The following is a 26,348-nucleotide window of genomic DNA, read 5'->3' as shown; positions in this document are numbered from 1 at the left end:
GGGACACTAAAGCCTATCACACAATGCCAGGCAACAGGCAACAGGAACAGGGAACAGAATTTCTGACGTGTTGAATTGGTTGGACGAAAATTTTCGACGAATCCAACGCGTCAAAAATTCTATTCCCTATTCCTATTGCCTGTTGCCTGGTATTGTGTGATAAGCCTAAGCAGAACGTATCTAAAGACCCCGTAATCAGAGACTGGCCATAAGAGTTCGTCAAATTCCTGCGAGTGAGATAGAAACATAGGCCATCTCACTCTTCTACGGTTCTACGATTGTTTCCCTCTCGCTCGCAGGAATTTGACGAGCTCTTACGGCCGGTCTCTTACTCCAGGGTCTCTAAACGTATCGAGGACGCGCTCTTACGCGCTGTAAATTACGCGCGGGGCAAGAAATGCGAGTGAGCGCAACATGTGAAGAAGACACGCTCGCGTATACTTTCCGTGCGTGTCCCCGCACGCAATCGCGATTGAGAATCGGCGGTGTCGGGAGGAGGACGGCGGTTAAATCGTGTCGAGGTAGCAAGGGACTGTTTCGAGCTTAACGATTCGAGCTTGACGGCGCTCATTAATTTTTCCGTGATCGTTAATTGGCCGCGTCGTCGGGCTAACGTATATAATTCGAAGAAATGGCTCGGACAAACGAGACTTTAAGAGGCAGATGCACTCTCTAATAATAAAATTGCACGGTGCACGAGCACCAAGCGTGCTCATATGCGTCAATTTGAGGAGGACTCGCATAGCACTTGAGGCGGCCATGCGTGACTAGAATTAGTGTCAGTCGTTGTCCCCGAATAATTCGAGAGATTCAAGATAATCGACTCTCCCGCTCTTTCTTTCTCTTTGCCTCTCTTTTCCTCGTGACGCGATTCCGATTTGGAGCAATAATTTAAAATAACTTTGACGAATCTTGGACGATAACGATAGGTCCAGTTATATTGAGCTAAAATATCTCGGGTGCTTGTTCAGCTATCACTTTGCAAGAGCACGAAGTCGACTTCTTTTTTTTTTTTGGTTGTAACAAATGTCAAGTTGATATCAAATTAAAATAAAATACACGATATATTGTACATTTAATGCGATAAATTTAGCTGTGATAGCCGGCGAGAATTGGATATTTACTGAAATTAATCGCGAAATAAAATCTTTATGTGCAGATAAAACATTTTTTTATCCGTTTAAACGAAATATATCTACAAAAGCGTTGCGTCATTAGCCGTTGCTAGTTGCAAATCGGTCCGGACAATCGAATAAATTGTCAATTATCGAGAAACGTCCGAAAAACGGAAATGGAGCCGCTTCCTGCGTTTTATCTGGCGCTAACAACCGGAAAATTAAGCGGCGATCGAATCGAGCGGCGAGAGCGCGAATATAGATCGAACGGATCTATTTTAAAGCTCACGGGAGAATAAGTATATATTCTTTCTCATATTATAATTAATTTCTACGCGGCAGAGGGTAGGATAAAGTGCCCAAATTCGAATCAGATACCAAATGCGGATAAAAAATTTGATAAGTCGCTAATAAGCGATATGTTAAAGTAATTCACTTCAATTCTGCTCTTTTATATATTTACAACTTTATGCTATATTGTCGATATCATAAAAGGCATCGACGTGTTTTTATGTCGCTTATTAAGGCGTCCATGATCCTAGAACTTGGTCCAAGTTCCAATTTCGAGAAATGTGTAGCAATAATTTAAACTAACTTTAACGAATCTTGGACGATAACGATAGGTCCAGTTATATTGAGCTAAAATATCTCGGGTGCTTATTCAGCTGTCACGTTGCAAGAGCACGAAGTCGACTTCTTTTTTTGTTGTAACAAATGTCAAGTTGCTATCGAATTAAAATAAAATACACGATATATTGTATATTTAATGCGAAAGATTTGGCTGTGATAGCCGGCGAGAATTGAATATCTACTGAAATTAATCGCGAAATAAAACCTTTAACTGCAGATAAAACATTTGTTAAAATTCTTTTAAACGAAATATATCTACAAAAGCGTTGCGTCAGTCAACTCGCAGTTTTTATGGAATAGCAAGTTGATTGGCTACACATTTCTCCACTGAGAAAACAGTCTCTGAAAATTTATTTGTGGCATATAACGTTTATTTCACTGAAATAAACATTATATGCCTCAAATAATGTTTATTTTAGCGAAATAAACATTATATGCCACAAATAAATTTTCAAAGACTTTTCTCTCAGTGTCGGAACTAGAACTTGGACCAAGTTCCACCGTCGTGGACACAGGCCTTCAGCGGATCATCAAATTATTGGGGCTCGATCTTGAATCCTTTTCTCCTACGTGAGCTCATGAGAAGTGAAAAATGTTATTAACGAATTCAACATTTGTCAACGGAACATTTTCACTTTCCACGAGTTCACGCCCGAGGAAAAGATTCATGATCGAGTCTCTGATCGGAATTCGGTCACTTTCCTACGCGAGTCCAACGAGAACGGCGAGGCAGGAGGGCGGATAGGATGCGACTTACTGAGTACGTTGAGGTAAAACGCGGGATCACAAGGCGATTTCTCTATCACACGGGGTAGTAGTATCACAGCCTGGCACTTTCTCTCGGGCGACAGGAGCAGGCGGGACGTGACGATGACGACGATGACGAGGCTGGTGTCTCTCATGGGGAAACGATCATGAGATACTTTAGTAGACGATATCGGGCCACCGTCTCGAGGCAATGCTGACTTCCCGGCGCGATCAACCCTTCCCACTGTCTGGGATGCATTGATGCCACGGGCGACCGCGGGCACACCTTTCGCGCGCGAGTTTGTCCCTCGTTCTTCTTCACCTGTCCCGAAGAGCGGTCGCGATCCTCGGTACTCCTGGAGGCCAGAACCCCGCGGGTGCCCCCAAGTACTGCGGTTTGGTATTCTTAGCTGGTTGTTTAGGTTTCGCGGATCACAGCCGTGTATTTGTCCCCTTGGGAATTTCTTTTCTCCCAGAATCTCCAATGCAGCAGCCTCCAACACGGTCGCACGCCCGAGATTGTTGAGCTCGCTGGATCCCGATCTCCGATCCTCATTCAACGATCTCGTTACGCCTCGGGCCGAACGACTTCGTCAAGTCGTCTCTTTTGTAGCTTATGTGGAGAAAGTCGGCGGGTGGTAATCGGCGATGGTCGCGAGCGCAGATCCGACGAGCTCCTCCTCTCTACGAGAAGATCGGCGAAACACGTCTCGACCGCTCGGTCGCCGACGAGCGTCTCAGGCTCTTCCGACTGGTAATGGTGCGGTCACGTTTCTGACAATGCCAGGCCTGATTGATCGCAATTGTCACGAAGACTTGTCCTCGTGGAGGTTCGGTACTCCGCCTCGACAGAAGGTCCCTGTCGAACTAGCGTAAGGTGGCTCGTACTCTCTCTCTTTCTTTCTCTCCCGTGCTTGCTGCCCCTTATTTAAGTGTGGTGCCGGGGGATAGCGGCGAAGAAAATAAGCAGATCGAGGAGGGAGGGCAACGGGTGAGGGAAGCAATCGGTCCCCAAGAAAACGTGTCTCGTCTGTGCGCTCCGCCGAAGATCGAGCGCAAATCGTCTCGCACCGTCGTTCAATCAGTAATTGCTCGACGCGGCTGCTTAGAGTTTGAATGTGTAACCTGTTCACGCAAGCTACAGCTTGAGATTAGTTAATTAATCTTTATTATTACTTGATTTATGATTGGCGGTTTCCTCTTATTGACGCATATAAAAATAAGTGGGAGAAGTTAATTTATCCCTCGCGGAAAAGCAACGAAATGATTACTAGAAAATTACAGTACATCGCTAATTTCTAATGATTCAATCACTGGTGCACAGTAATTTTTCAGTTAGGATTTCGTTACTTTTTTTTCCGTAAAGAACGACACGAACAGATCCCATAGGAAATTCTCGTTATATTTTTTTAAAATAATCTCTTTATAGGTAATACTACTTTTTAGGCAAATTTATCAAGTTTATTGCTACCAAAAGAGACAGTCGCAAATAATATAACTTTTCTTTGCGCAATTTATTTGGGCGAAGAGTTTGTCATTTGGACGAAAATAAAAATATTGCATTCTGTTATCTCTACTATCTATTGTAATTTTAATTGTAATTGCATTCGTTGTTATAATTATGTCTGCTCTCGCGCCTTATATCGATATATTAATTAAAGAATAAATTCGCCCAATTACGCGACGCCGATATCTTCGTCTTGTTTTCTCGCAAAGGTATCGAAATTATTGCGACACGTATCAAGAGCTTACACTTCAGCTCTACCTCGTGCGAAGCACGATCCGTCGATTTACCGGTCTCGGAAAACCCGGAAACCGTACGATGCGAGATCGAAAGTTACGTATTCGCGGTGAAATGTCCACGTTCGACAGTCTCATCCGACGCGACCGCACTCGCATGTACGAATTAATTTCTGCTGTCCGCGCGCCTCTCCATCTCTCCCGCTTGCCGGTTTCTCGCGCGACCGGCGGGATTGCGGGAGTCGCGACGACGAGGTCTGCGAACGATCGCCTCCAAATTGAATGACCTCCATCGCGAGGTCGTGTACGAGGTGCGGAGGCCGAGATACGGCGGCCGGCCGGCGGAGAGTTCTCTCTCTCTCCTTTTTTTTTCGCGTTCCCTTTTTGTCCCGGCATTCTTCCAGCCGCCGCAGACGGCCAATTGCGGTCTGGACAGTTGTCTGCGAACGTGTGCCACAACCAGACCGTACGGATGTACTCTCGGCGCACTCTGCTCGGGCAACGATTAAGCGAGATCGCCGCCGCCGCCGCCGCCGCCGCCGCCGCCACCGCCGCCACCGCGCCGTCCGCCGCACAGCGGGGCAGAGATGCCTGCCCGTTCTCTCTGCATTGTTCTCGCGTAGCGCGAGATCACGTAAGTTCTCGTGTACGTGAAACCACTCGCACTTTTTCGCATAATCGTTAAGCTGAGAGCGAGACGCTCGACGCCGAGCTGCGAATAATGAACGTCCCCGCGAGACCAAAATGCAGATTCGAAATGAAGCCTATACTCGCGACGAAGTGAGGTGTAAGGTCTGGCCCGCGGAGGTGAATTTGCCGACGGCTCATGCTTATTTTTCTACAGCGAGACAATGGCATTGGTCCCCCCCCGATTATACGGTGATTCGTAAGATTAGAAAGACCGCCGTGAACGAACCCGGTGGTCTTCCGAGGCGCGCGAAGATCTTTCAACAACTTTCAGCAACCAGCGCTCTTCTCGAGGCACTGATAACGATCTCGATCTACGAGTGCCGGGCAGATGCTGCCCTCCCCTTAAACGATCACAAGTCCTGCAATTGAGTCGGCGGAGCTGTACGCTTATACGCGGGCAATTGTCCTCGTGAGCGGAAAGTACTTGCTGTCCTACTTTCATCGGCCAGCCCTAATGGGACCCATTACTGGGCACGTGATCAGAAACCAGCGATTTTCTGGCGCGGGAGTAAAAATCTCGCGCGTGAGTCTCCCTCTCTCTCTCTCTCATTCTCTTTCAAACGATCTCCGTCGCACTCGGCGAACTTGCGTTCCCGATAATCCGTGAACGTCCAACTACTCTCTAAAAGTCAATCAGTCGATCATCACTGAAAACAGCGAACAGTCACTGATTTACAGTTATAAGTATACCCAGGGTTGGGAAGTAACTCGTCACTCGTAACGAAGTTACAGTTACTTTTTTTTTGGTAACTCTAACTTAACTTCGTTACTTTCTCTCTGTCTGTAACTGTAACTTAACTCGGTTACATTTTTCTGATAACCAGTAATTAATTTAATAATTACATTAATAGTTACTTTATATATTTTTTCAACCCCTACAGATCGCATTAGGTCTTGCATTTGCGCATAAACGCCTTTATCGACACTTTATAATTCAAAACGTAGTTTTGATATTTTTATTTTCATCGCAAGAAAGTAACTGCAAAGTGATGATTCGCTACTTTTTGAGTAACTGTAACGCGTTACTTTTCAGAATTGGTAACTTGTAACTGTAACTAGTTACATTTTTAGCGAAACAAATTGTAACTTTAACTAGATACTTTTATTAAGTAACTTTACCAAACCCTGAGTATACCACTGCGATTTTCAGTGGTGTACTTATAACTACAAATCAGTGACTGTTCACTGTTTTCAGCGATGATCCATCGATTGACTTTTAGAGAGCACGCTTTGATTTCTGCACGCGGGAAAAAGAATGATGCTGTATCAACAAGATAAGCGTAATTGAAATAAAATCGTTGAAACAACATCGGTATTAATAAATGAAGAACGTCAGATTGCTGTCTTAATAATCTGGATATTTAGTTCAATGCTTAAAATTAAAATCCATAGCAAATGCAATTGAGCGAATTATTTATGTTTGTGGCAGTCCGTGACGTTGACGTTTAATTCGAGCAACTTCATTTTGCTTAATTCAACAGCATCCTTTTCCGTGTGCGTTTCTCTTTGTTTTTGCATTCAATTTTCCCAAAATATAAATACGTAATATGTCATTGTCCGAGATTGACAATTAAACATATCGATGAGAGATTAGGACGTTGCCTCAATTTTATCAGTCGATCGCGCGTTCACTCATATCGTACTTTCGCATCATATTCCCAAATAACAAAATGTAATAGACGTGATCGTCGTGAAGAAATATTATATGAAAACGATCGAAAGAACATTTTTTTACGTCAACCACGTCGATCAACGTGTGGCGCGACACGCCGGCGAGTACAGAAAAGTACGAGAAAGTTGAAAGGCATTTCGCGAGCCTTTTTCCAAGAAGCGAACTCGGATGTGTAGGGACGCGATCCAGCGATAAGTTAATCGTAAGGCATTGCGGTAATACGAAGAATCCTCAGGTATAGCGCGCGGCTTCGCGTGACGTTACTCATTCGCTACCCCGGTTTATCCACGACAGTTTCAAGTTTTTTCCACTCCGGCGCGGCGGGGGCCGCCTCTTTCACTTTTTCACCCTCACTTATCTAACGTAACTTCAAGCCGTTTCATTCACCGTATATCTTTACGAAGTAGATGAAAATCGTATCTCTAATGACCCGCGCGATGAATGATTATTAAAAGTGCGTATCTATTTTTAAATCCGGTCCCCCTATTAATTTAAATGCCTTCAGAATTCGCCATTGATCTCAACGGAGCCTTTTGAGACACGACGTGGAGTGACGTCTCTCTCGTTTTCGCGAGACGAGACGTCTGGAAACTTATAAAGCAGCGTCCGTTTAACGTCCCGGGGTGAAAAGGCCCGCCATTTTTCCCTTGCCGACTTTATTTCGTTATTTTTCGTACGCGCAAGACATTATATATACCGAAAAGAAAGATTTTCGCCACCGTAGCTAATCATGGCTTGCTAAAAATATTTTGCTGCTGTAACTATCAATTTCTAAGCCCCAGCAAACGGTTTGCTGTCGCACCTAATACAGTAGGTATGAGTCCATGAGCCCTTGCCCTTTTAACTTTTTTTTACTTTTGCACTTAACTTATTAATTAATTAACTTATTTATGTTTTTTACTCTTACACTTGTTAATTAATTAATTTCTCTAACTTGTTATCTTACTATTTATCTATTTATTTATTTCTCTTCACTTGTAAAAACTTCAGATATGATATTATGAATTTGTTGCCACAGACTCATGAACTCATTCTGTTTCGGCATAAATGAATTTTTTTCAGTCCACATTAGGCATTTTCCTTTGTATCCTACTTAAAGTTCTTTTCTTGGTATTGTGGTTCGAGCATTTTGAGTAATTTGTTTCCAGATTGTACTTGAAAAGGACCCGATAAAGAGGTCGAAACGGCGTGTGACTTAAATAAAGATCACTTTTTGCCAGTCTGGTCGACTTAAAAAAAAATTCCCCTTTGTCTAAAACAGTAGGCACAGTAGCAAAATACTTAGCTGTCGCAACTAAATATTAGCCGTCCATATTTTACAACTGAACTTTAGTTGCCACAGGCAGTTTTCAGCTGCGACGGCTACGCATTTTCCCTTCCGCGTGTAAACAGCCCGAGTCGCTTGGAATTCTCTTAAAATACGTGACATTAGGGGAGCTTTACGAAAAATACCTCATTTCGCGCGCTTGATTAGTCGCGATTACAAGAAATGGAGGAAAAAAAAATACCGTGATACCTTACATGACGCGGTCAACGATCGCGATCGATAAAGGCTTAAGGTGGCTTTCACCTGTGACATTAGCCCCGTACGTCTCTCTGCTTCTGATATTCGTTTGCTAGAACTCGCATGGCGCGGATGCACAATATTTGCCGCCTGAACGAGCAGCTTGTATCATAAATGTTGGTAAAAAGTTGGCCAAGTACTGCAATATTCACCATCGGACGACGGGAGTTTGTCCGTGTAAGAGGGACCGCGGCGTATCGAGCGTTAAACTCGTTACGAAATAAAAGTGAACCGTAAACGTGCGTACGACGACGTTACGTAAGAGTGGGAAATGAGTGCATCTTTATCAAGGATCGCGGTATCATCGGTCTCCGATTATTCTCGCGAGAACGCTATTCGAGGCTCTAATTAATACGTCACATTTAAGTGAGTAAATTAACCGAGGGGAATTTAAAAAAAAATCGACCCAGCTGGCCTTTAGTGACTAAAATAAACATCAATTTGGCCAGTTTGGTCGATTCTTTTTTTAAATTCTCCTTGGTCGATCACCACTGGCGACACAAATCTACCGAAATTGTTGAGTAAATTAAGGTATTTCTGTAAAGACGCTCTGTAACACTGTTTCTGTGCAAAGTACGTGGCACTGTAGAGCAAGAGAGAAAAACCGAACAGACGAAGGAGAGCTCTAGAACTTGTGGAACGAAGGTTCTCTTACAGAACACACTCCTAAATTGTTTTAGGTTCGGCGAACACTGTTTCTATAGAGTTAAATTTAACTCGATAAGTAGAGTCGCTCAATATGTCGTCAATTAAAGAACGGAGGTAAAAAACCATAAGATGGGATTAATTCTAATAAAAATTTATCCAAAGGGATTTCAGTGTATGAAAAAATGAGATTCCATCTATTCTTCGCATTTTCGATCGTCAAATCAAAGGGAATATTAGCGAGCGTGAAAACTACATTCAAGGAGATCAGTAGGAATCGACACCATAAATGTATCGAGTAAAAGATGGAACGGTTGTTTTTTGAACTGTGTGTGTCAAAGTAAGAAATTCTACCATACATGACAATTAAAAATAACAGCGTATCGAACGGGAGCACTCATTGACGGCTGCTCGTTGATGCAAATTTAACACTGCGAATTTAAAATAGCGAAGATGAGGCTGCAAATCCTACGAGCTTCAGATTCGTACACGCCAGCGATGCGACAGTGGCCCAACGATAAATCACACGACTGATCGCACATAAAATTTTACCGTCGCGGGAAGCGCCGTTTAGAGCAAGTATTTTTAAGCCCTGTCGAATGGAAAGCCGTCGTTGAATTAAATTCGAGAATAGTTCTGAGAACGTACTTGGGAGTAACAAGGGTTTGTCCCGGAGGCGCGAAACGTTTACGATCGCGGACGCGTATTCGATTTGTTACAGTTCGTTAAGGGTCGATGCGTGCGTGCGCGTGTACCTCACGGCAGTGCCAGGCAAGTCTCTCGACAAGCCTTCTCGGACACGGTGCGAAGGGTGGCGAAGGGTCGGCGTGCGTGGTACTCACCGTGCGCGCGTGCCGGCGATTGTTACTCGATGATGCGTGTGCGTCTTGTGGTGGCCGAAAAGGTGGCCGCCTCCCTTATAAACACTCAGCTCGCCAGTGGTAATCCTGAGCAGCGGAGACGTGTTCATTAAGCACCGGCGTACCTGTCAGCTTCCCTTAATCGCGCGGCTAATGCGCCTGCATACGGAAGGGCGTGCGGTCAACCGTGAACTGCCCCCTACACCCTCATTTTGCCCTCGCGCCGGCCGATTTCGGTCCACGGTGCCGGGCGACCCCCGAAAGCCCTCGCCCGTCCTTTGTTCCACGACCGGAAACCACGGCGGCGACGTCAAGTCAGATGACGTGCGACTTTTTTCCCCCCTTATTTTAGATTTCACGTGAACCACGTTAAGTCTAACCTCGTGGCAAATTTTACATATCTCTGCTTTTAAAATAGCGCTTGAGGCTTGGACCCGGCGTTAAACAAGAAAATGCAATAAAGTGCGATATACTTGAAAAAATTAAGCTAGGGTGACACATTTTTTTAAATATAACATCTGAGCTTTTGCAAAGTGCCTTATGTTAAGATTGATCCCGTAATATGTTGGTTTTAAAATACGTTTCGTTATTTTTTCACGCGGCGCAGTATATAAAACTCTTTTCGTCATTTTATCGTGTTCCACGTTTCTTCACGTGCATTAATTGCTAATTTAAATGTACACTGATAAAAAAATGTCTTAATAAAAAAAACATTACTCAAGAAAATTATTCATTAGGTGGCTCCTAATAGTTTATTAACTTAAATTTTAAAAAATAATAAACATATTAAAACACGCATTTCTTTAATTTAAGTAATAGAGAAAAAATTTATAATTTTGGTTTATTTTTTACTTCAACATTACTTCGAGACTTTCGACTATCGACTTAACACGTCTATTGTTTATATAAGAAAGAAAAAATAAATTTAAGCAAATCTGTTTACTTCGTTTAAAAAAATTTTTTCGTCAGTGTACATTGAAAGCACATACGCGCATTGGCGCTTCTTGGGACGAGATGATCGCATATCGATGCCCACTTGACATCCTTCGAACTTTATCAGAGCTTTATCTTTCAGGCTTCCGCGAGAGTGGGCATACTTTGCGCCGGGTATCTGCAATCCCGTCGATTTTAAAAATAAGATATTTTTCGCGTCGCCGGACCCGCTAGATCGGAAACCTCCCGTGTCCCCGAAATAGCGCTCGCCGGCGCTGACCGAAATGGAAATTTTAAATGGAACACCGGCGTCGCTTTTACAGTTGCTCGGGCTGAGCCGGCGTGACTTACCAAGGACACTGTTTTCGATTAGAAAGGATCTTGCCACAATAGATCAATGAGCGTCTTCGGTCTTTCTGGGCGTCGCGCCGCGAAGTCGGTCGGTCCGGCACAAGCGGTCGTCTCGAGGACGATTATTAACGCGGTACCTTCGTGTCCAGTTTTCCCTCGTCCGATGACCGGATTTCGCAGGCAGTACGAAATCTAATTTAGCTGTTCCTAATATAGACAATATCGAGGGTTTGTTTGGCCCCACGCTGGAAGCCAGTGTCGTCTTCGGCGTGTCGGCTTATTTAGAGGCGGGGTGTTTTGACCGGGCGAAAATAACTACAATATGTACTTGATCCGCCTAGCTGTTCTCCAACGGAAATTAAATCGGAATTATCTATGTATTAATCTAAAAATTTCCTAACCCATGGTCGAAATGTAGCGAGTCTTGAACATAAAAATTGCCAGATACGGTCAAGCAAACTCGATGTTGTTCAATAGGAATCTTAAGAACGAAAGAAATCAACAGAGGTAGCTCGCGATTTAATTTTAAACAAGTTCTCCGGATGTAATGTAGTTTCTCTATTGTCTCTACGATTAGTCGGTCTTCAGCGAAGATTTGCATCCCAATTAAAACATAACAAACTTTAATACGTTTAGAAAATGCGAGAACAACATTTCTCGCCGATGGAAAATAAACGGGGGAAAAATATCGCAGACGCTTATTTTTGAAATTATTGTGCGCGCATAAAATAAATATATATATCCCTTAAGGATGTGATAAAATTCATGCGTGCGACGCAACGCGCGCGTGCGAAACTTAATGATGGAACGGGGAAGATAATGGTAATTGCAATTCCGCGTACGCGTTTCGCGCGGATGGAAAGGCCGGTACGAAATTGGGTAATTCGCAAGCACCCTGTACATTGCAAACTTCGTGTTTTCATTTCCATATTTATCGGGCGTAGCTTTTTTACATTACTCGCGCGCGCGCACACACGGCGGTGCATTAATACGTTTGGCCCGTGGGTGAGGGACGTGATAGGGTAAAAGTCTTGTAACTTCCACATGCATACTGTATGATGTTTCAACAGCCTGGCATCCGATGAACATGAAAGCCAGCTTGATTCATTACTTTGCCACTTTGCAACCCGCAACCGGCTTGCTTTCGTGCTGCAATCGATAATAAGTTGCAGGTAATGCATGGACTAAATTGACGATCGGGCGATGACCTTTCGAATAAACTTTGTTTAGCAAAGCGACGAATAAGATACGTATATTCTTGCAAAGTTTCGAGCATTACCAGAGGAATCGATAAACATAGTTGAAATCTGGTCTCTCGCTGTAATCTCCGCGGCGTGATCGTCCCGATATAAACTTTTCAGTGTGCTTGCGCGAGGCTATAAATAGAACGCGACTTGTGACATGCCGTAGGAAACTGGAGTTTCGTAGGATTTAGGATTATTATTCAGAAATATTGGTAAAGACGATGGAATCGCTTAAAAATAAAACGCATTTGGCCTGCAACATAATTTTAAAAGATGTAAAATCGCTACGAATATCAGCCTACATTTAAAAGAAAGAATTTACGCGGAATTGTCGCAACGTTGTTCCTCCACGCGTCCTCAATCGATTGTACAACATTAGGAGCACGAAGACCGGTACGAGAGGGGAAAAATGCACACGAGGGAAGTGAAAGACGCGCAATTGTTTTAAATATATTTTATAAAACGTCCTATTTTTTATACAGCATATAAAACAATACTCTGTATTTATTTTATATTCACACATTAGCTCTATATGACTGTACCACCATAACCTTCCGTTATATGCATAACTTTACAGTATTCGGCGGATTTTACATTTAATACTATGACAACGCACTGTCCTTTGTCTGCTGAATCCCCTGCTTGCCGCTGATAGTCGCGGCGGCACTCTGATTGAACTGATCGGAATTGGCGTGTTTCGTGCCGTGCTTCTGCGTGATATCTAGCTTCGTTACGTCGGCGCTTATAATCCTATCGAAAACCCTGTCCGTGGTAGGTTCCACGATGTTAGTCAGTTCGGGGACCGTCGTTTGCTTCGGACCCTGCCCGTCCTTCGTTTCCGCGCCGACGCTGCTCATCGCACGGGCGGGCTTTGATGGACCTTTCAAATGTATAATGTGATTATTCAGGGACTCGGTATTGCTCTGCTTACTTCCTATGTGATTGTGAACTGTCGCGTGATTCGCGAAAACGGAATCGGCCTTTCCCAAAAACTGCGTGCTCGACGGCTCGGTATTGAAGGGCCGGTCCTTCACGTTACTGTTCCAGAAAGAATCGTCGAAGACGCCGTCGTCGCGCTGATCCGGCGGTAGACGACTGATACGGGTCCTCACGATCGAGAGGTGCCTCTGCACGTAGTCCTGGTGTGGCGCCAGAGCGGCAGCGCGCTCCAAGCATTGCGCTGCTAAGCCCAGCTTACCCCGTTCCACCATCACGACGCATAAATTATGTAATCCTTGTATGTTGGTGGGATCCAGCTGCAGTATTCTGCGATAACACTGAAACGATTTGACGTTATATCTCTAGAATTATCGACGCGAACGATCTATCATTGTACGAGGCACAGATTGCGTATATTTCTAGGCGTAAATTGTCAAGAGGAAATTGTGTCGAGTTTCGCGCGGCGTCTTACATTTTCTGCAGCGTCTAGATCCTTTATGTTATTGATATAAATGTCTCCCAGGAGGATTAGGCCCTTCACGTGATCCGGATGGAATCTGACCAACTGGTTCAGAAACGGCGCCGCTTCAAGCGGGCGTTGCTCGTCGGCCAAGAGTAACGCGAGATTGAACAGCGCAGAGCGGAAATCTTCTTTCAACGCGACGGCATTGCGGAACCAACGTTCCGCGCTGCCACTGTCGTGATCGTCCATGGCCAGCATTCCCAGATTGAAATGCACACGCTCGTTATTAGAATCCTGTAATCAGATAAATGCGCATAAGCCCACGTTAACATAATAATCATAGTTTTAAGGACCTTTGGAAAACAAAAGACGCGAGAGATTACCTTCCGTAAAAGCTTCAGCAGTCTCTCCCTAGCTACTTTACGCAATTCTGCCCGTCCCAATTCTTGGAGTAGTATGGCGGAATTCAGTAATGCCTGTTCGTGCTCTGGATCAAACTCTAAAGCTTTGTCCAAATATGCCAAAGCCTGGGATGCCTTCCCTTGTTCCAAAAATACGACACCAAGCTGTGGAAATGTTAATAATTCGACTTTTGCAATCAAGAGCTTTCCAATGTCTCTTGAACGCTGTCTAACACCGTGTTCCGTCACTATTAGATAACAACTCGATTACTTACATTATAATAGATATCAGGATTATTACTGTCGTAAAATAATGCTCGCTCATAAACTTCTTGAGCTTCTTTTGTACGATTAAGTTTAATTAAAACATCGCCACGATTAATATATGCTTGAGTATAATCCGCGCGCATACTGATCGCTTGTCTGTATAATAAATCAGCCTCTTCTAGTCTAGTTGCGTTCTTAGCTATCAAGTTGGCCAAATTAACAAACACATTTAAATGATTTGGTGCTATACGTGCTTGGTAAGATTCTCCCGGTTTCGCCTTTGGTAGTAATGACTTTGCCTAGAAAGAAAAAATAGAAATGATCGAAAGAGCCAGACAGATTAGTAAAGCTATTAGGGCCCGGTTGCACCAACGTCGCATAACTTTAATCTGTGCTTTTAATTCACTCCTTATTTCTTTCTAAGACAGGAAGAGACGAAGAGTGAGTCAAGTTATGTGATATTGGGGCACCCAAGTGACATTATTTACCTTTAAATATGCGTCTTCAGCTTCCTTGAACATTTTCAGATGATTGTAAGTTCTTCCGACATTAATGTGCGCTCCAATATCATCGCCCTGAACCTGTACAGCCATATTGAAAAAATTCAATGCTTCCTTAAAGCGGCCTTGGCTCTCCAACGCGTGACCCACGTTGTTGAACAGTTTGGCGTTCCTTTCGTTCACTTTTAAGCCGGACATGAATATTGAGTATTCATCTAACCAGTCGTAATTTCTGACAAATGTCTTCGTCGTGTGCGCCGCCAGAAGTGTCACGAGCAAAAGTAGCGTCAGCTTCTTGCACCTGAAAGATCGTCGTTCACGTAAGAGAAAAGATTGTCCACGATTCACGCGAAGACGATCCGTACAAAGTTGCGTCCGCGGACGAAGTCGACTTACTTTTTGTCTGCCAAAATACTCCATCCATATCCAATAAGCATGCAAAACCCCATGGAAGGAGCGTACAACACTCTTTCGGCAATTACAAATCCGACCGGAAAGAAAAGGTTCGACGCGGGTAAAAAGGGAAGTATCATCATAGCCAAACTCTGCAGGCATTATTTTAGGATATTAGTATTGTTAATCATAGGATCCTTGTATATCAGGGTGTCCAGCAAATTCAATGAAAAAAAATTCCCTGACTTTCTCAGGTTTTCTAGGAGCCGGAATTAACTTTTCTCTGACCGTTTAATGTAACTTTTTACAAGATGCATAATTTGCGTACATCTGTAAATCAAGTAAATGTTAAATGACGAAGTCCTTGAAATATTTTTCTCGGGAAACAAAAGTCCGGAATTTAAAAAGATACAAATTTAAATTAAAGCAATTATACCATCTATGTGTAATACAATGTGTAATAGGAACGAACATATCATTACACAACAAGCATCATATATGATGCTTTCGTTTTGCTTAACTGCGCTTTGTTTGCAACTTACTAGATAGTATTATAACTCACTTAGATAGTACTGTTTAGTAATTCATCTTTTTTTTTATCGTTTATCTCACAATCAGTTGAACACATAAAAATAAAATAACACGACAATGAAAGTATAAATTACCGCCCACGCTTATAAATAAATTGATGTTTAGCAAAGTAGAGAAAATTAGTGTACTGAGAGCCAAAGGAAAGTTTATTTTCTAAAAACTTTAAATTCTTCCTCGGATTGTAAACAATCCAGATAAATCGTAAAATTTCCTGGCTTTTCCCTGAAATTTCCTGAGAATTCCCGGTTTTCCAGCCATTTCCCTGACCACTGGACACCCTGGTATATGTACGTACAATTCTAATTAAAACACATGCATATTTTATTCCACAAACATGTACGATTATACTCAAATTACTTATATTCTAATCGACTACGTTCTAATTGCGCGCCGCCCGTCATCTACTGACCATGATAAGTATGACCGACGTCTGTCTGCTACGCGTTACAACGGCTGTCACGAGCAATCCTAGTACGGCTCCGTGAGTACCTAGGGTCGCGAGATTACGGATATCGATAAAGCTTTCTACTAATGGTATCGTCCCCATTGTCCAATCACAGCACAAATCACTTGGAAGAAACAGCAGTCTTAGATTCACTGCGGCGAGATAATTATACGTAAGCTGTCTCGTTGGTGTTGTGGCAACCGATGCGGGATTGTCGAATCTGGAAGGTGTACACGTGATTATTAATTAGCGCGTGGGCAAAATTGTATAAACAATGTAGAAAAGTTGCCTGACGACCCATGGCCGGCGAATTCTAATTAAAGAAATTCATTGCAAAAAATATTACCTCGGCCAGGGTTTGAATCTGGACCTCCCTACACTCTAGGCGGGCGTCTCGCCAATTCGCCTCAGTGGCCGAGGGAGGTCCAGGTTCAAACCCCGGCTGAGGTAATATTTTTCGCAATGAATTTCTTTAACTAGAATTTGCCAGCCGTTGGTCGTCGTGCAATTTTTCTACATTGTTCAATCAATTACTGGCGTTAAAAAAAAATGGTACAAAGTTGCACATATACACTAGCATACCTGGTAAATACAGGTAACTTTGAGCCCATTATATGTAACCGTAGGATAAGCAGGCTAAATGTAACAAGTGTAAGGGCGGTCAGACGTTTTGTACCCTCGCCCGACCACGCAGGTGAAATTTTATTACCACCAAAAGCTGACTTCAGTGCTAAGAAAATATCCCTCGCTCTAACCTGAGGAAAGTTACAGGCGTCAGAGCGCAATCCTGCCCACGGTGGGGAATGTTACGTCGCGCGGGTCTTACCTTCTGTACAACAAAAATCTCATACAGCACACAAACTGCGGTCGCTGTAATTCCCTGCTCCTTGCACAACATCGCGGTAAATACAAAAAACATGGATAATATCAAGGATTTCCACCCTGTAGATCGTTTACTCTTGCAACATTTAGTATATGTGATTAAAGCTGCCAGGTAAAATAGGGAGGACAGAGTTTCCGCCCTGCCAACTACGCCCGTCACCTGGGAATATAAATTGGTTTTATTCACCGGCGACAGTCGCCTGCTAGCAGCAACGCAAAGCGTTCTACGTACTGCTTCTGTGTGTATAGGATGCACAGCGAAAAACAAGGATGACACGAAACTCGCTGTATCTGGCAGAAACATCAAACAGGTCCTGCAAGCAATTTTCCGCGCTGTAGCTTGTTTCTTAACGCGAGCCTTACTAGGAAGTGATCGTCTACAATTTAATCGAGATACTGATTGTAAACCAACCTGAAATATAATAGGCATACTCCAACATGTAGAATAATATTTAGCAGGTGGTATCCCATGGGGTCTAGCTGGTGAATCAGGTAATTCCATCGGAATGTGAGAACGCAAAGAGGTCTATAAGACTTGTGCGATTGTTCCTATTATAAAAGAAAAGGAGAGGCGGTTGATTTACTTCAAAAGTTAGCGCAATTGATCAACTGGCAAGACACCGATCGACAAGATGAATGTAAGAAAAAAAGACAAGTAGAAAGGAATAAACATTCAAATTGTCGAACGTACTGTTTAGGCGAACTTCCGCTGTTCGCGGTGGCATTTTTGCATCTTTCGTAATTAACAAAATCAACCTCGGAGAAAGTTTATTCCGTTCCACCGACTGATATAATTTCGCGTATTATTGTCGATATTGTGGACGAAGAGACATGTGTATTCGATCGTCGTGCGAGAGTCACGGGCAATCGTCCACTCGTCCCCCCGAAGGATTTACGTGGGACCCGAATTCCCCGTCGGAGCCTACGCCGATCTCGAGAGCGGCCGTTCCGGCCGCGCTCTCGAGATCGATAGAATTCCGGCGACGTCAAATTGCCGGAGGAGCGGAGTGCAAGGTGAAAACCCAATATTTGCCAATCCTCGGGAGCAAACGCCGGGCGAGAAGGGGGGGGGGAGGCAGAGAGATCGTTCTCGCGCATTGGTTCTCGCGGGGGAGGAGGAAAAATTCGAAATTTTGCGAGAGACCGCAACGTCGATCTCGATCCCTCCGTCCCCCTATTGTCGGACGACCCCGCGCGAGGGGGAGAGACGGAAGAAGACAGGACGGGGGATCGGATCGGGATGAAATGGACAGGACGCTCGCGGATCAATACGCAGGGGGCCATCTGTAGGGGAGGGGGAGGAGAGGGAGGGAGGGGGATCTCGGCCGCGCGTCCTCCAACGGGGGTCGGACGATGCCTCCTCTTTTTTTTCTCTCTCGCTCGCTCGCTCGCACCTTGTGCATCGGGGTGCCCCAGAAGTCGTTGTAGAAGACATTCTTGAGGGGCGTGTGGGGCCGGAGGTCGCGGTTGTCCTTGATCGCCGAGATGTCGTCGAAGACGAAGCCGCAGCCGAGGCTGTTTAGGTACACGGCGAACGCGGTTACCGCCACGATCGCCGCGAGTGCTCCCCGCGCAGGCACTCCCATCACAAATAAAACATCGATCGGCCGGCCGCCTTTCCGTTTCTTTCCCGCACGATCGCCGCGGACACCGCCGCGCCGGGCAACGGAAGGAGGACCGTTCTCCCTTTCGCCTCGCTCTCTCTCTCTCTCTCCTCTCTACCGTCTTCTCCCTCCCTCTATCTCTCTCTCTCTCTCTCTCTCTCTCTCTATCTCTTTCGCTCGCGGATGCTCTCTCAACCGTAGGAACTCCACGAGGAACGCACGAATGTCATTTCCACGCACGTTGACCGCGTAGCCGCGTCCGCGTTTAGGCACATCACTACTGATTCCGGGGCGTCGCAACCAGGAGGCATCAGCGCGAGTGCCGGCGAGCCCAAGAACCGCGGCGTCGCGGCCTCACCGACATAGTCGTCACCAGTGCGGGGCAACGACCCAGGGGGGGCGGGAGGGGAGAGAGAGAGAGCGCGAGCTCCTCTCTCTCGCTGCCGTCGGGAGGGGAGGGGGGAGGACTTCCTCTCGCGATCTCCGCGATCTGCCCGGTCTCCTGCGACTCGCGACTCCAACCCGGCGATCACGAGGGAGACGCGACGCGGGGACGCGATCACCGCGGCGGAGAGCAGACGTAACCCGCGATCACGTATCGCGCACCGCGATCGAGCTGTCAAACGCGGCGTACTCGCGCTGCTGCGCACCGTCGGCGTCGCGACGCCAGCGACGCCCGGCGTCGACGCCGATGCGCGGGACAAGTTTTGATCCCCGGCGTCTCACCTCCGGCCACACTCGCGCGCCCCGGCGAGAGGAGATCTCGATCGCCGGAGGTGAGAGCGAGTGTCTTCTTCACGTCTGTCTGTCTGTCTCTCTCTTTCTCTTTCTCTCGCGCGCGAGGAGCCTCGCCGCGCGCCCCTCGGTCTCTTTAAACCGGCGACTCCGGGCGACGTCGGTCACTTATCCGCGGAGCGCGCGCGGCGCAGGTGGCGCTGACGGCCGGCGACGTCTCCGACTTGAACATTGCCGCGCAGCCGCTCGTCCGTCGCTGTCTCGTGCGACTGCGCGGTGTGTTTCCTCGGCGTTACTCCTTCCCCGAGCGTGTGTCCCTCTTCCCTGCCGAATAAATGCGCTCTCTACGCGCACGTAGAGCGAGGTGAACGCTACTCCGCGCAGCGCCTTGCCGGGACGAGAGTGTCGTCGTGGCCGGAGCACAGGATTCCATGATCATCGAGGTTCGCTGCTCCAAATCGGTAAGCGCGGTGGCGAGCGGGTTCGTCTTCTTTGTTTGTTGTTCTTTTGCCGCGGTAGCAAGAGCGAGAGGGCGAGAGAAAGAGAGAGAGAGAGAGAGAGCGAGTGGGAGGAACGTGCCCGGCGATCGTCCGATTTTCCCCCCCGAGTCTCGGAGGGGCTTCCTCCGTTTACCGTTTAAACTGTAACTGTACGGGAATTCTGTGACTCGCTGTCGCGGCCCTTCGGTATCGTTGACTAGCGATAACCCGCGAAAAGCCGCGGTCCTCTTTCGAGGATCGTCCTCGCCACCACCGGTTATCGCTGGTTAACGATACCCCGAGGAGCATCGGCAGCAAGTTACAGAATCCCCGTGCTGACTGTACCGGCCGAGAATATCCCAGTGTATTCCACGCTCGCGCTCGCTCCCTCCCGGTCCTCCTCCTCTTTGGCGTATTTTCCTCGCGCCCGAACACCGTTTAACTTGGCGGGCCCCTCGGGGATTCCTGTAGAGCGCCGTGAGCAATGAGAACGCCACTGGGCGCTGATCGAATTGTTGTTGAGCGTCGTCTCTTGTTTGGCCGCAGGCGATCTGAGCGTCCGCTATGCCGCGAAGGAGGCAGCAGAGGCATCGTCCCATAGGCGAGGACACCCGCATCGCGGTGAACCTGACGGTGAAGAAGCTGCTGGACGCCCCGGACCAGAAGGAGCTGGAGTTCCCGTCGTCGTACACGGCGGAGGAGCGGGCGTACATCCACGAGCTCGCCAGGGAGCTCGGCCTGAAGTCCAAAAGCCGGGGGTATGGGACGCGCGCGCCACGTTTTTTCTCGCTCTGTCCCGTTCGCGGACTCACCTCGATTTCCTCTGTCTCGCAGGAAGGGCATGAATCGATTTCTGACGGTGTACAAGAGGGAGGGTTCGACGATAGTCCAAGCCGACGCCGTGATAAAGCTGCAGAAACCCTCGAAGCAGGCTATATACAATCTGATGCAGACCTTCCCGTTGAACCACAAGGAATGCCAAGACCTGCTGCCTCCGATCGAGAGGGAGCGGCCGCTCAATAACGATGGTACGGCAAATTGAGATCGCGGTGTCAGTTTTTCACGTCGATTCGTATCTAGAAATTGTAGGATCGCGCAAAGTATCGGGCTCCAAACTAGCTTTTGAGAAGGGACGCTCTTGCTGTTGCAGTAAATACAAACACCAAGGCGATGGGCAGACTGAACAACAGCATACCACAGGTACCTCAGCTGAAGACCAATTTCGAGGTGCTGAACTTTCGCAAGTCTCTGCCGATCTTCAGCGCGAGGGAGGAGATTCTCGGCGCGCTGAGCAGCCATCAGGTGGTGATAATCGCGGGCGAGACGGGATGCGGCAAGACCACGCAGGTGCCGCAGTACATTTTGGAACACTGTCAGCAGAAGCATCAGGCCTGCAGGATTATCTGCACCCAGCCTAGGCGCCTGTCGGCGGTGTCGGTGGCCGAGAGGGTGGCGTTCGAGAGGGACGAGAAGATCGGCCAGACCTTCGGCTATCAGATAAGACTGGAGAGCAGAGTGGCTCCCAAAACTCTCCTGACGTACTGCACGAACGGGGTGTTGCTTAGGACTTTGATGGGCGGCGACTCCGCCTTGACCACGCTCACGCATATCATCGTCGACGAGGTTCACGAACGGGACAGATTCTGCGACTTCCTGCTGATAGCCTTGAAGGACGCTCTGGTGAAATATCGTTCCTTGAAACTGATACTGATGAGCGCCACGATGGACACCACGATCTTCACCAAGTATTTCAACAAGTGCGTCGTCATCAACGTACCCGGCCGGTCGTTCGACGTCGACGTGTACTTTCTGGAGGACGTCTTGAAGATGACCGGTTACATGACGAAGGAGATGCTCGTGAAGAAGAAGGAATTCTTGAAGTGGAAAGACAAGCAGAAGACCCTGGAGTCCTGGAAGCAGTACAAGCCCCAGCACACGAGCAGAAGCACCAAGAGCGAGAAGAGCCTGCTGCCCGCTCCGATTCTGGCCCAGCAGAGCGATCCTATACCGGAGAAGGTCAAGCTGGAGCCCTGGCTGATAGAAGAGATGGACAAGAGTATTTTCGACGCGTGGGTAAACGGCAGAGAGGACAATTTCGCGCAGCTTTTACATTTTATACTGTCCGAAAACGTTTCTGTAGATTACCAGCATTCGGAGACCTTTATAACGCCGCTGATGGCCGCCGCGGCCAGAGGCTGCATAAACACGACCGAGCAACTCCTGAATCTGGGCGCGAATCTCAACTTGAGATCCGCCAACGATTGGACGGCGCTGGATTGGGCCAAGAACAGGAGCCACACCGAGTCTGCCGAACTAATCGAGGCGTACATGAAGACTTACGACTGCGCGGTGCCGAGTAACGAACTTGCGCACGTCGGCGAGACGTCGCTCTCCGAAGAGGACAAGCTGCTGCTCGACATATACCATCATACGTTTAACGACGACAATATCGATTACGATCTGCTGTTGGAGCTGATCTTTTACGTCCACGTTAAACTCCCCGCCGGCTCCATTTTAATCTTTCTCCCAGGGTACGACGACATAGTCACGATGAAGGAGAGGATAAACGCGGACGACAAGAAGATGAACCAGGGCTTGCGTTACAACCTGTACGTTCTTCACTCGAACATGCAGACTTGCGATCAGAAGAAGGTGTTCAAGCCCAGTCCTCAGGGCACGCGGAAGATAATCCTTTCTACGAATATAGCGGAGACTAGCATCACGATCGACGACGTGGTGTACGTTATTGATTCGGGGAAGGTCAAGGAGAAGTCTTTCGACACTTTGTCAAACGTGTGCACGCTGACGTCCAACTGGATATCGCAGGCCTGCGCGAAGCAACGGCGAGGTAGAGCGGGTAGATGTAGAAGAGGGGTCTGCTACCGTCTGTTCTCTTCAGTTCGATACGATAACATGCAGCCTTACCAGACGCCCGAAATCCTGCGACTACCGCTGCAGGAGCTCTGCCTGTATACGAAACATTTAACGTCGGGAAACACACCAATAGCCGAATTTCTGGACAAAGCCCTGGAGCCGCCGTCCAACATGGTGACCAGGAACGCGGTGCAATTATTGAAGACAATCGACGCGCTGGACCCGTGGGAGGACCTGACCGAATTGGGGAGTCATTTGCTAGATCTGCCAATCGAACCGAGACTCGGGAAGATGTTGCTCTACGCCGTCGTCCTCAAGTGTCTGGATCCAATTTTAACGATAGTTTGTAGTTTAGCGTACAAGTGGGTATACATTTACATGCATAATAGTTGCTGTTTACAGCTGTTCTTAATTGTCCACGAAATGTTACAGAGATCCCTTTATATTGCCGTCGCAACCGTCGCAAAAGAGAGCCTTGACCGCGGCGCGAAAAAAGTTCGCCACCGGGACGTTTTCGGATCATATGGTGGTCCTGAGGGCGTTTCAAGGCTGGCAGAACGCCAGAGCGAGCGGCAAGGAGCGCGCCTTCTGCGAGAAGAATTTCATCTCCGCCCCCGTGATGGAGATGGTAGTTGGGATGCGCACGCAGCTCCTCGGCCAGTTGCGCGCGTCCGGCTTCGTCAGGGCCAGAAGTCCCGGGGACATTCGGGACTTGAATTCCAATTCGGAGAATTGGGCGGTCGTGAAGGCGGCCCTGACCGCGGGCTTGTATCCAAACTTGATTCGGGTTGACCGAGAGCATATGCAGCTGCGAACACAGTACGTGCAATTGTTACACTCAACAAGCTGAGATGACCCGTGGGACACTGTGGATAACATTGCTGCTGATTACAGGAAAGAGGTCAAGGTGTTCTTCCACCCCTCGTCGACTTTGAGAGATTATCCAAAGTCCTCGAGGATGACGTCTGCGCAAACGCATGCGACCAACGTGCAAACCTTGCCGTGCGATTGGTTGCTTTATGAGGAGATGACCCGTACAGGACGTTTCTGCCACGTGAAAGTCGTCACGGTCGTTAATCCGTTAACTGTAGCGTTATTCAGCGGACCAGCTAGATTACCGATGGACGTCATCTACGAAGCCGAGGGTGAGCGATACTTGACGCGCGCGGCGCACATTCTATTTGTAACGTAAACGCCTGTACGCAAATGTCGCTGTTACGTTTGCAGCTGTGCCGGAGAGCGAGTCGGATTCCGAGGTTGACGAATCCCACGAAGGAACCATTTTTAAACTCGATGATTGGGTAGTGTTCAAGCTCGATCCCGAAACGGCCCAACTCTTCTTACATTTGCGGCAGAAGTGGAACGCCTTGTTCCTCAGGCGCATGAAGGCACCGAACAAGGCAATGTCAGCCTTGGACGAGAAGGTCGTTAACGCTTTGGTGACTGTAATCACGAATGAGGAGCAGGCGTGTGGCCTCCAGCAGCCCACTGGTATCGGCCAACGTCCGCGTCCGTTAATCGTCGATTATTATCCCGCAAACGTTAGAAGAGACGATTACCCGGAGGTAAGTCCATAGTTACTGTTTAATGCTACTTACATGCAGTTCGTTCGAACGAGTGTTAACGTTGATCTATGCATTTTTAGAGATATTTCTAAAGCAAGAGGAGGAAATGTAGTCTATTGTCGTGTACAATCTGCGGTCTGTGTTTCTCTGGTCACTAATTTCAACGACCGATCACTGTATCCATAATGCTGTAGCTAAATGACCTTTGTTGATAACGGATATTTGTAACGAGATACTAGTATAGTATTTATGGATATTTATTGAATGTATGAATGTTGCATATATATAAATATTATATACATTCTAATTTGCAGTATTGACAAAGACTGTTATAATAAGTTTTTGAATAATACTCATATAACATTTGTGATCCTCTTTGCAGAGCCTGCGTTAAACTAGCAACGTTCGATTAAGTTTTACCATGATATTTTAACTTCTACGATAGGGTATTCTTTTACTTTTCAGTACTAAAGCACTGAAGAATACTGACGAAAGCTGATATCAATCGTCATCAAGGTCGATATATATATCTTTCCGCGATAGGTCCGTTCCATCAGAGTAAAATTATTGTAAATCTATCGGACGTCAAATTATCGTTTGACGGTCATATGTCATTAACATGGAAAATGGGTTTTAATCTGATCCTTTTAATCCGGAAGTATGTAAATAGGCCTTAAACCTGCGTATCTTATAAAAATATGTGATATATTGCATAGGCACTAAACTCTAACTTAACTACCTTTTGTACTATGTATAGTGGTATTAAGTACTCTCTTGATATGTAGCTAGTGTAAATCGAGTAGCCGGCTGCATAGAGAGCGAGCGAGGGAGGAATAATTCGTCATTGTCATGCGCCACTTGGCAAAGTTTTTCTTGCAGTATTCTACATAGAGGTTACGATTATTGTTTAATACATATTGTTTCAGGAACAGACTGAGAATTTTGTACATCTTTGACATGTGTACACGTCAATTTGTGTACACTTACTATTGGCAGCTATTGGACACTTGCTTTACATTTAGTCGACACCGATTAAAGTATGAACCTTTTAATATACGTATATTGATAAAGAGTCACGCGTGATTCACAAAATCTCGGTAGCGTTTTATTTTGTTTTCATTTCGTAATTGTATAGCGTTATAATTCCTAGCGATTACACGGCTAATCCAGACCTTCACCAACGTCGTTTGATCTTAGCTTGCGGCCCGGTTTCACCAATATCGCTTAATTTTAAGTTTAGTTTAATTCGTTCGTTGTCCCTTTCCAACTTTAGGCCCGATTTCAACAACGTTGTTTAACTTTAAGCTTGGCTTCATTCGTTCTTTGTCTCTTTCCAACTGTTGAACTAGAAAAAGACAAACAAGAATTGAACCAAGATTGAAGTTAAGGCGTTTGGTGCAACCGGGCCTAAATCATCTTTTGCCTCTTTGCACGGGGACAGTTGGACGACGCTGGTGTAAACAAGTAAACGCAAATAACGAAGCTGTAGACGGGGCACCACAGGGCGAGCTTTAAGCCAATTGTAATACTGGTCGATGTGATAACGAAACTTGCGTATAATAAAAGCTAGCGGAGAAAAGAGATGTAATTCTCATTTTATTTGCGGATCTTCGTCGCGATCGATTCTCACGCCCGGCGAGAGATGATTCGTCGAAACGATGTCGAATCGCTGTCGCGTTCGGCGTCGATTCGGCATCAATTCGACGGTCTCGATTCAATATTGTTCCGACATCGATTGGCGAGTCATTTCTCGCTGGTCGGCCGAACTTTGACCCCCGCTCTGTGCGCAACGTATACACAAGGCGATTATGTATTTAAGTCTCGGAGAATGTATCTGAAGTAAAAGGGGAATATTTTACGCGCGTAAGCTCAAGCGTTACTTCAAAAGTTTACAGTATCGACGACGTAAAGAAATCTCTTATTTCGCGCTTCACGTTCACTGTCTCAAGTATTTCCGTACAATTAAACACGCATCACTGTATACATGCGACGTGCAGAATCGTTACGTCACGAAGTAAA

General features: G+C 46.4%; 3 protein-coding genes across 5 annotated transcripts in view; 1 reads left to right on the top strand and 2 right to left on the bottom strand.

Annotated features, from left to right (window-relative positions):
- The window catches only part of LOC105559845 (LIRP-like), a 22,480-nt gene extending 12,683 nt beyond the window's left edge, over positions 1-9,797 (bottom strand). Inside the window, exon 1 of one of the 2 annotated variants that reach the window (XM_012008454.1) lies at positions 9,646-9,797. The gene's annotated coding sequence lies outside the window, so the exon portion shown is untranslated. Of the gene's footprint in view, positions 1-2,502; positions 2,580-9,645 lie in introns of those variants that run through there. The other variant, XM_012008453.1, reaches the window with a different exon arrangement.
- A 2,880-nt stretch (positions 9,798-12,677) lies between these two features.
- Positions 12,678-19,069, bottom strand: LOC105559844 (transmembrane and TPR repeat-containing protein CG4050-like). The gene is made up of 12 exons (XM_012008452.1): positions 18,467-19,069; positions 17,485-17,621; positions 17,305-17,386; positions 17,017-17,232; positions 16,773-16,945; positions 16,155-16,410; positions 15,158-15,306; positions 14,750-15,062; positions 14,270-14,560; positions 13,977-14,159; positions 13,603-13,887; positions 12,678-13,468 (listed from the first exon to the last, which is right to left on the bottom strand). Exons 1-12 carry the CDS (start codon positions 18,656-18,658, stop codon positions 12,794-12,796), a joined length of 2,952 nt encoding a protein of 983 aa, XP_011863842.1. The 5' UTR covers positions 18,659-19,069; the 3' UTR covers positions 12,678-12,793.
- Positions 19,070-19,661: 592 nt separating this feature from the next.
- LOC105559843 (probable ATP-dependent RNA helicase YTHDC2) lies at positions 19,662-25,910 on the top strand. 2 transcript variants are annotated; one of them, XM_012008449.1, is made up of 8 exons: positions 19,662-19,872; positions 20,437-20,648; positions 20,725-20,918; positions 21,041-23,126; positions 23,197-23,583; positions 23,659-23,909; positions 23,992-24,329; positions 24,410-25,910. In XM_012008449.1, exons 2-8 carry the CDS (start codon positions 20,455-20,457, stop codon positions 24,419-24,421), a joined length of 3,462 nt encoding a protein of 1,153 aa, XP_011863839.1. In that variant the 5' UTR covers positions 19,662-19,872; positions 20,437-20,454; the 3' UTR covers positions 24,422-25,910. The 2 variants fall into 2 exon arrangements, with proteins under 2 accessions (XP_011863839.1, XP_011863840.1); XM_012008450.1 differs by lacking the exon at positions 19,662-19,872 and adding an exon at positions 20,262-20,367.
- The last annotated feature ends 438 nt before the right edge of the window (positions 25,911-26,348 follow it).

This window comes from Vollenhovia emeryi, unplaced genomic scaffold (genome assembly GCF_000949405.1).
Source record: "Vollenhovia emeryi isolate VEMERY1.0 unplaced genomic scaffold, V.emery_V1.0 DF939251.1, whole genome shotgun sequence".
In the NCBI taxonomy this organism is placed as follows: domain Eukaryota; kingdom Metazoa; phylum Arthropoda; class Insecta; order Hymenoptera; family Formicidae; genus Vollenhovia; species Vollenhovia emeryi.
Note: the sequence above shows the minus strand (reverse complement) of the source record. Positions and strands in the feature narration are given on the sequence as shown.

Coding starts and splice junctions, on each gene's coding strand:
- LOC105559843 (XM_012008449.1), top strand. CDS start 20,455: ATGCCGCGAAGGAGGCAGCAGAGGCATCGTCCCATAGGCGAGGACACC. Junction 23,127..23,196: donor GTTTGTAGTTTAGCGTACAA/GTGGGTATACAT, acceptor GAAATGTTACAG/AGATCCCTTTATATTGCCGT. Junction 23,584..23,658: donor CATATGCAGCTGCGAACACA/GTACGTGCAATT, acceptor TGCTGATTACAG/GAAAGAGGTCAAGGTGTTCT.
- LOC105559844 (XM_012008452.1), bottom strand. CDS start 18,658: ATGGGAGTGCCTGCGCGGGGAGCACTCGCGGCGATCGTGGCGGTAACC. Junction 17,233..17,304: donor ATCCTATACACACAGAAGCA/GTACGTAGAACG, acceptor TTATATTCCCAG/GTGACGGGCGTAGTTGGCAG. Junction 15,063..15,157: donor AGTATTTTGGCAGACAAAAA/GTAAGTCGACTT, acceptor ACGATCTTTCAG/GTGCAAGAAGCTGACGCTAC.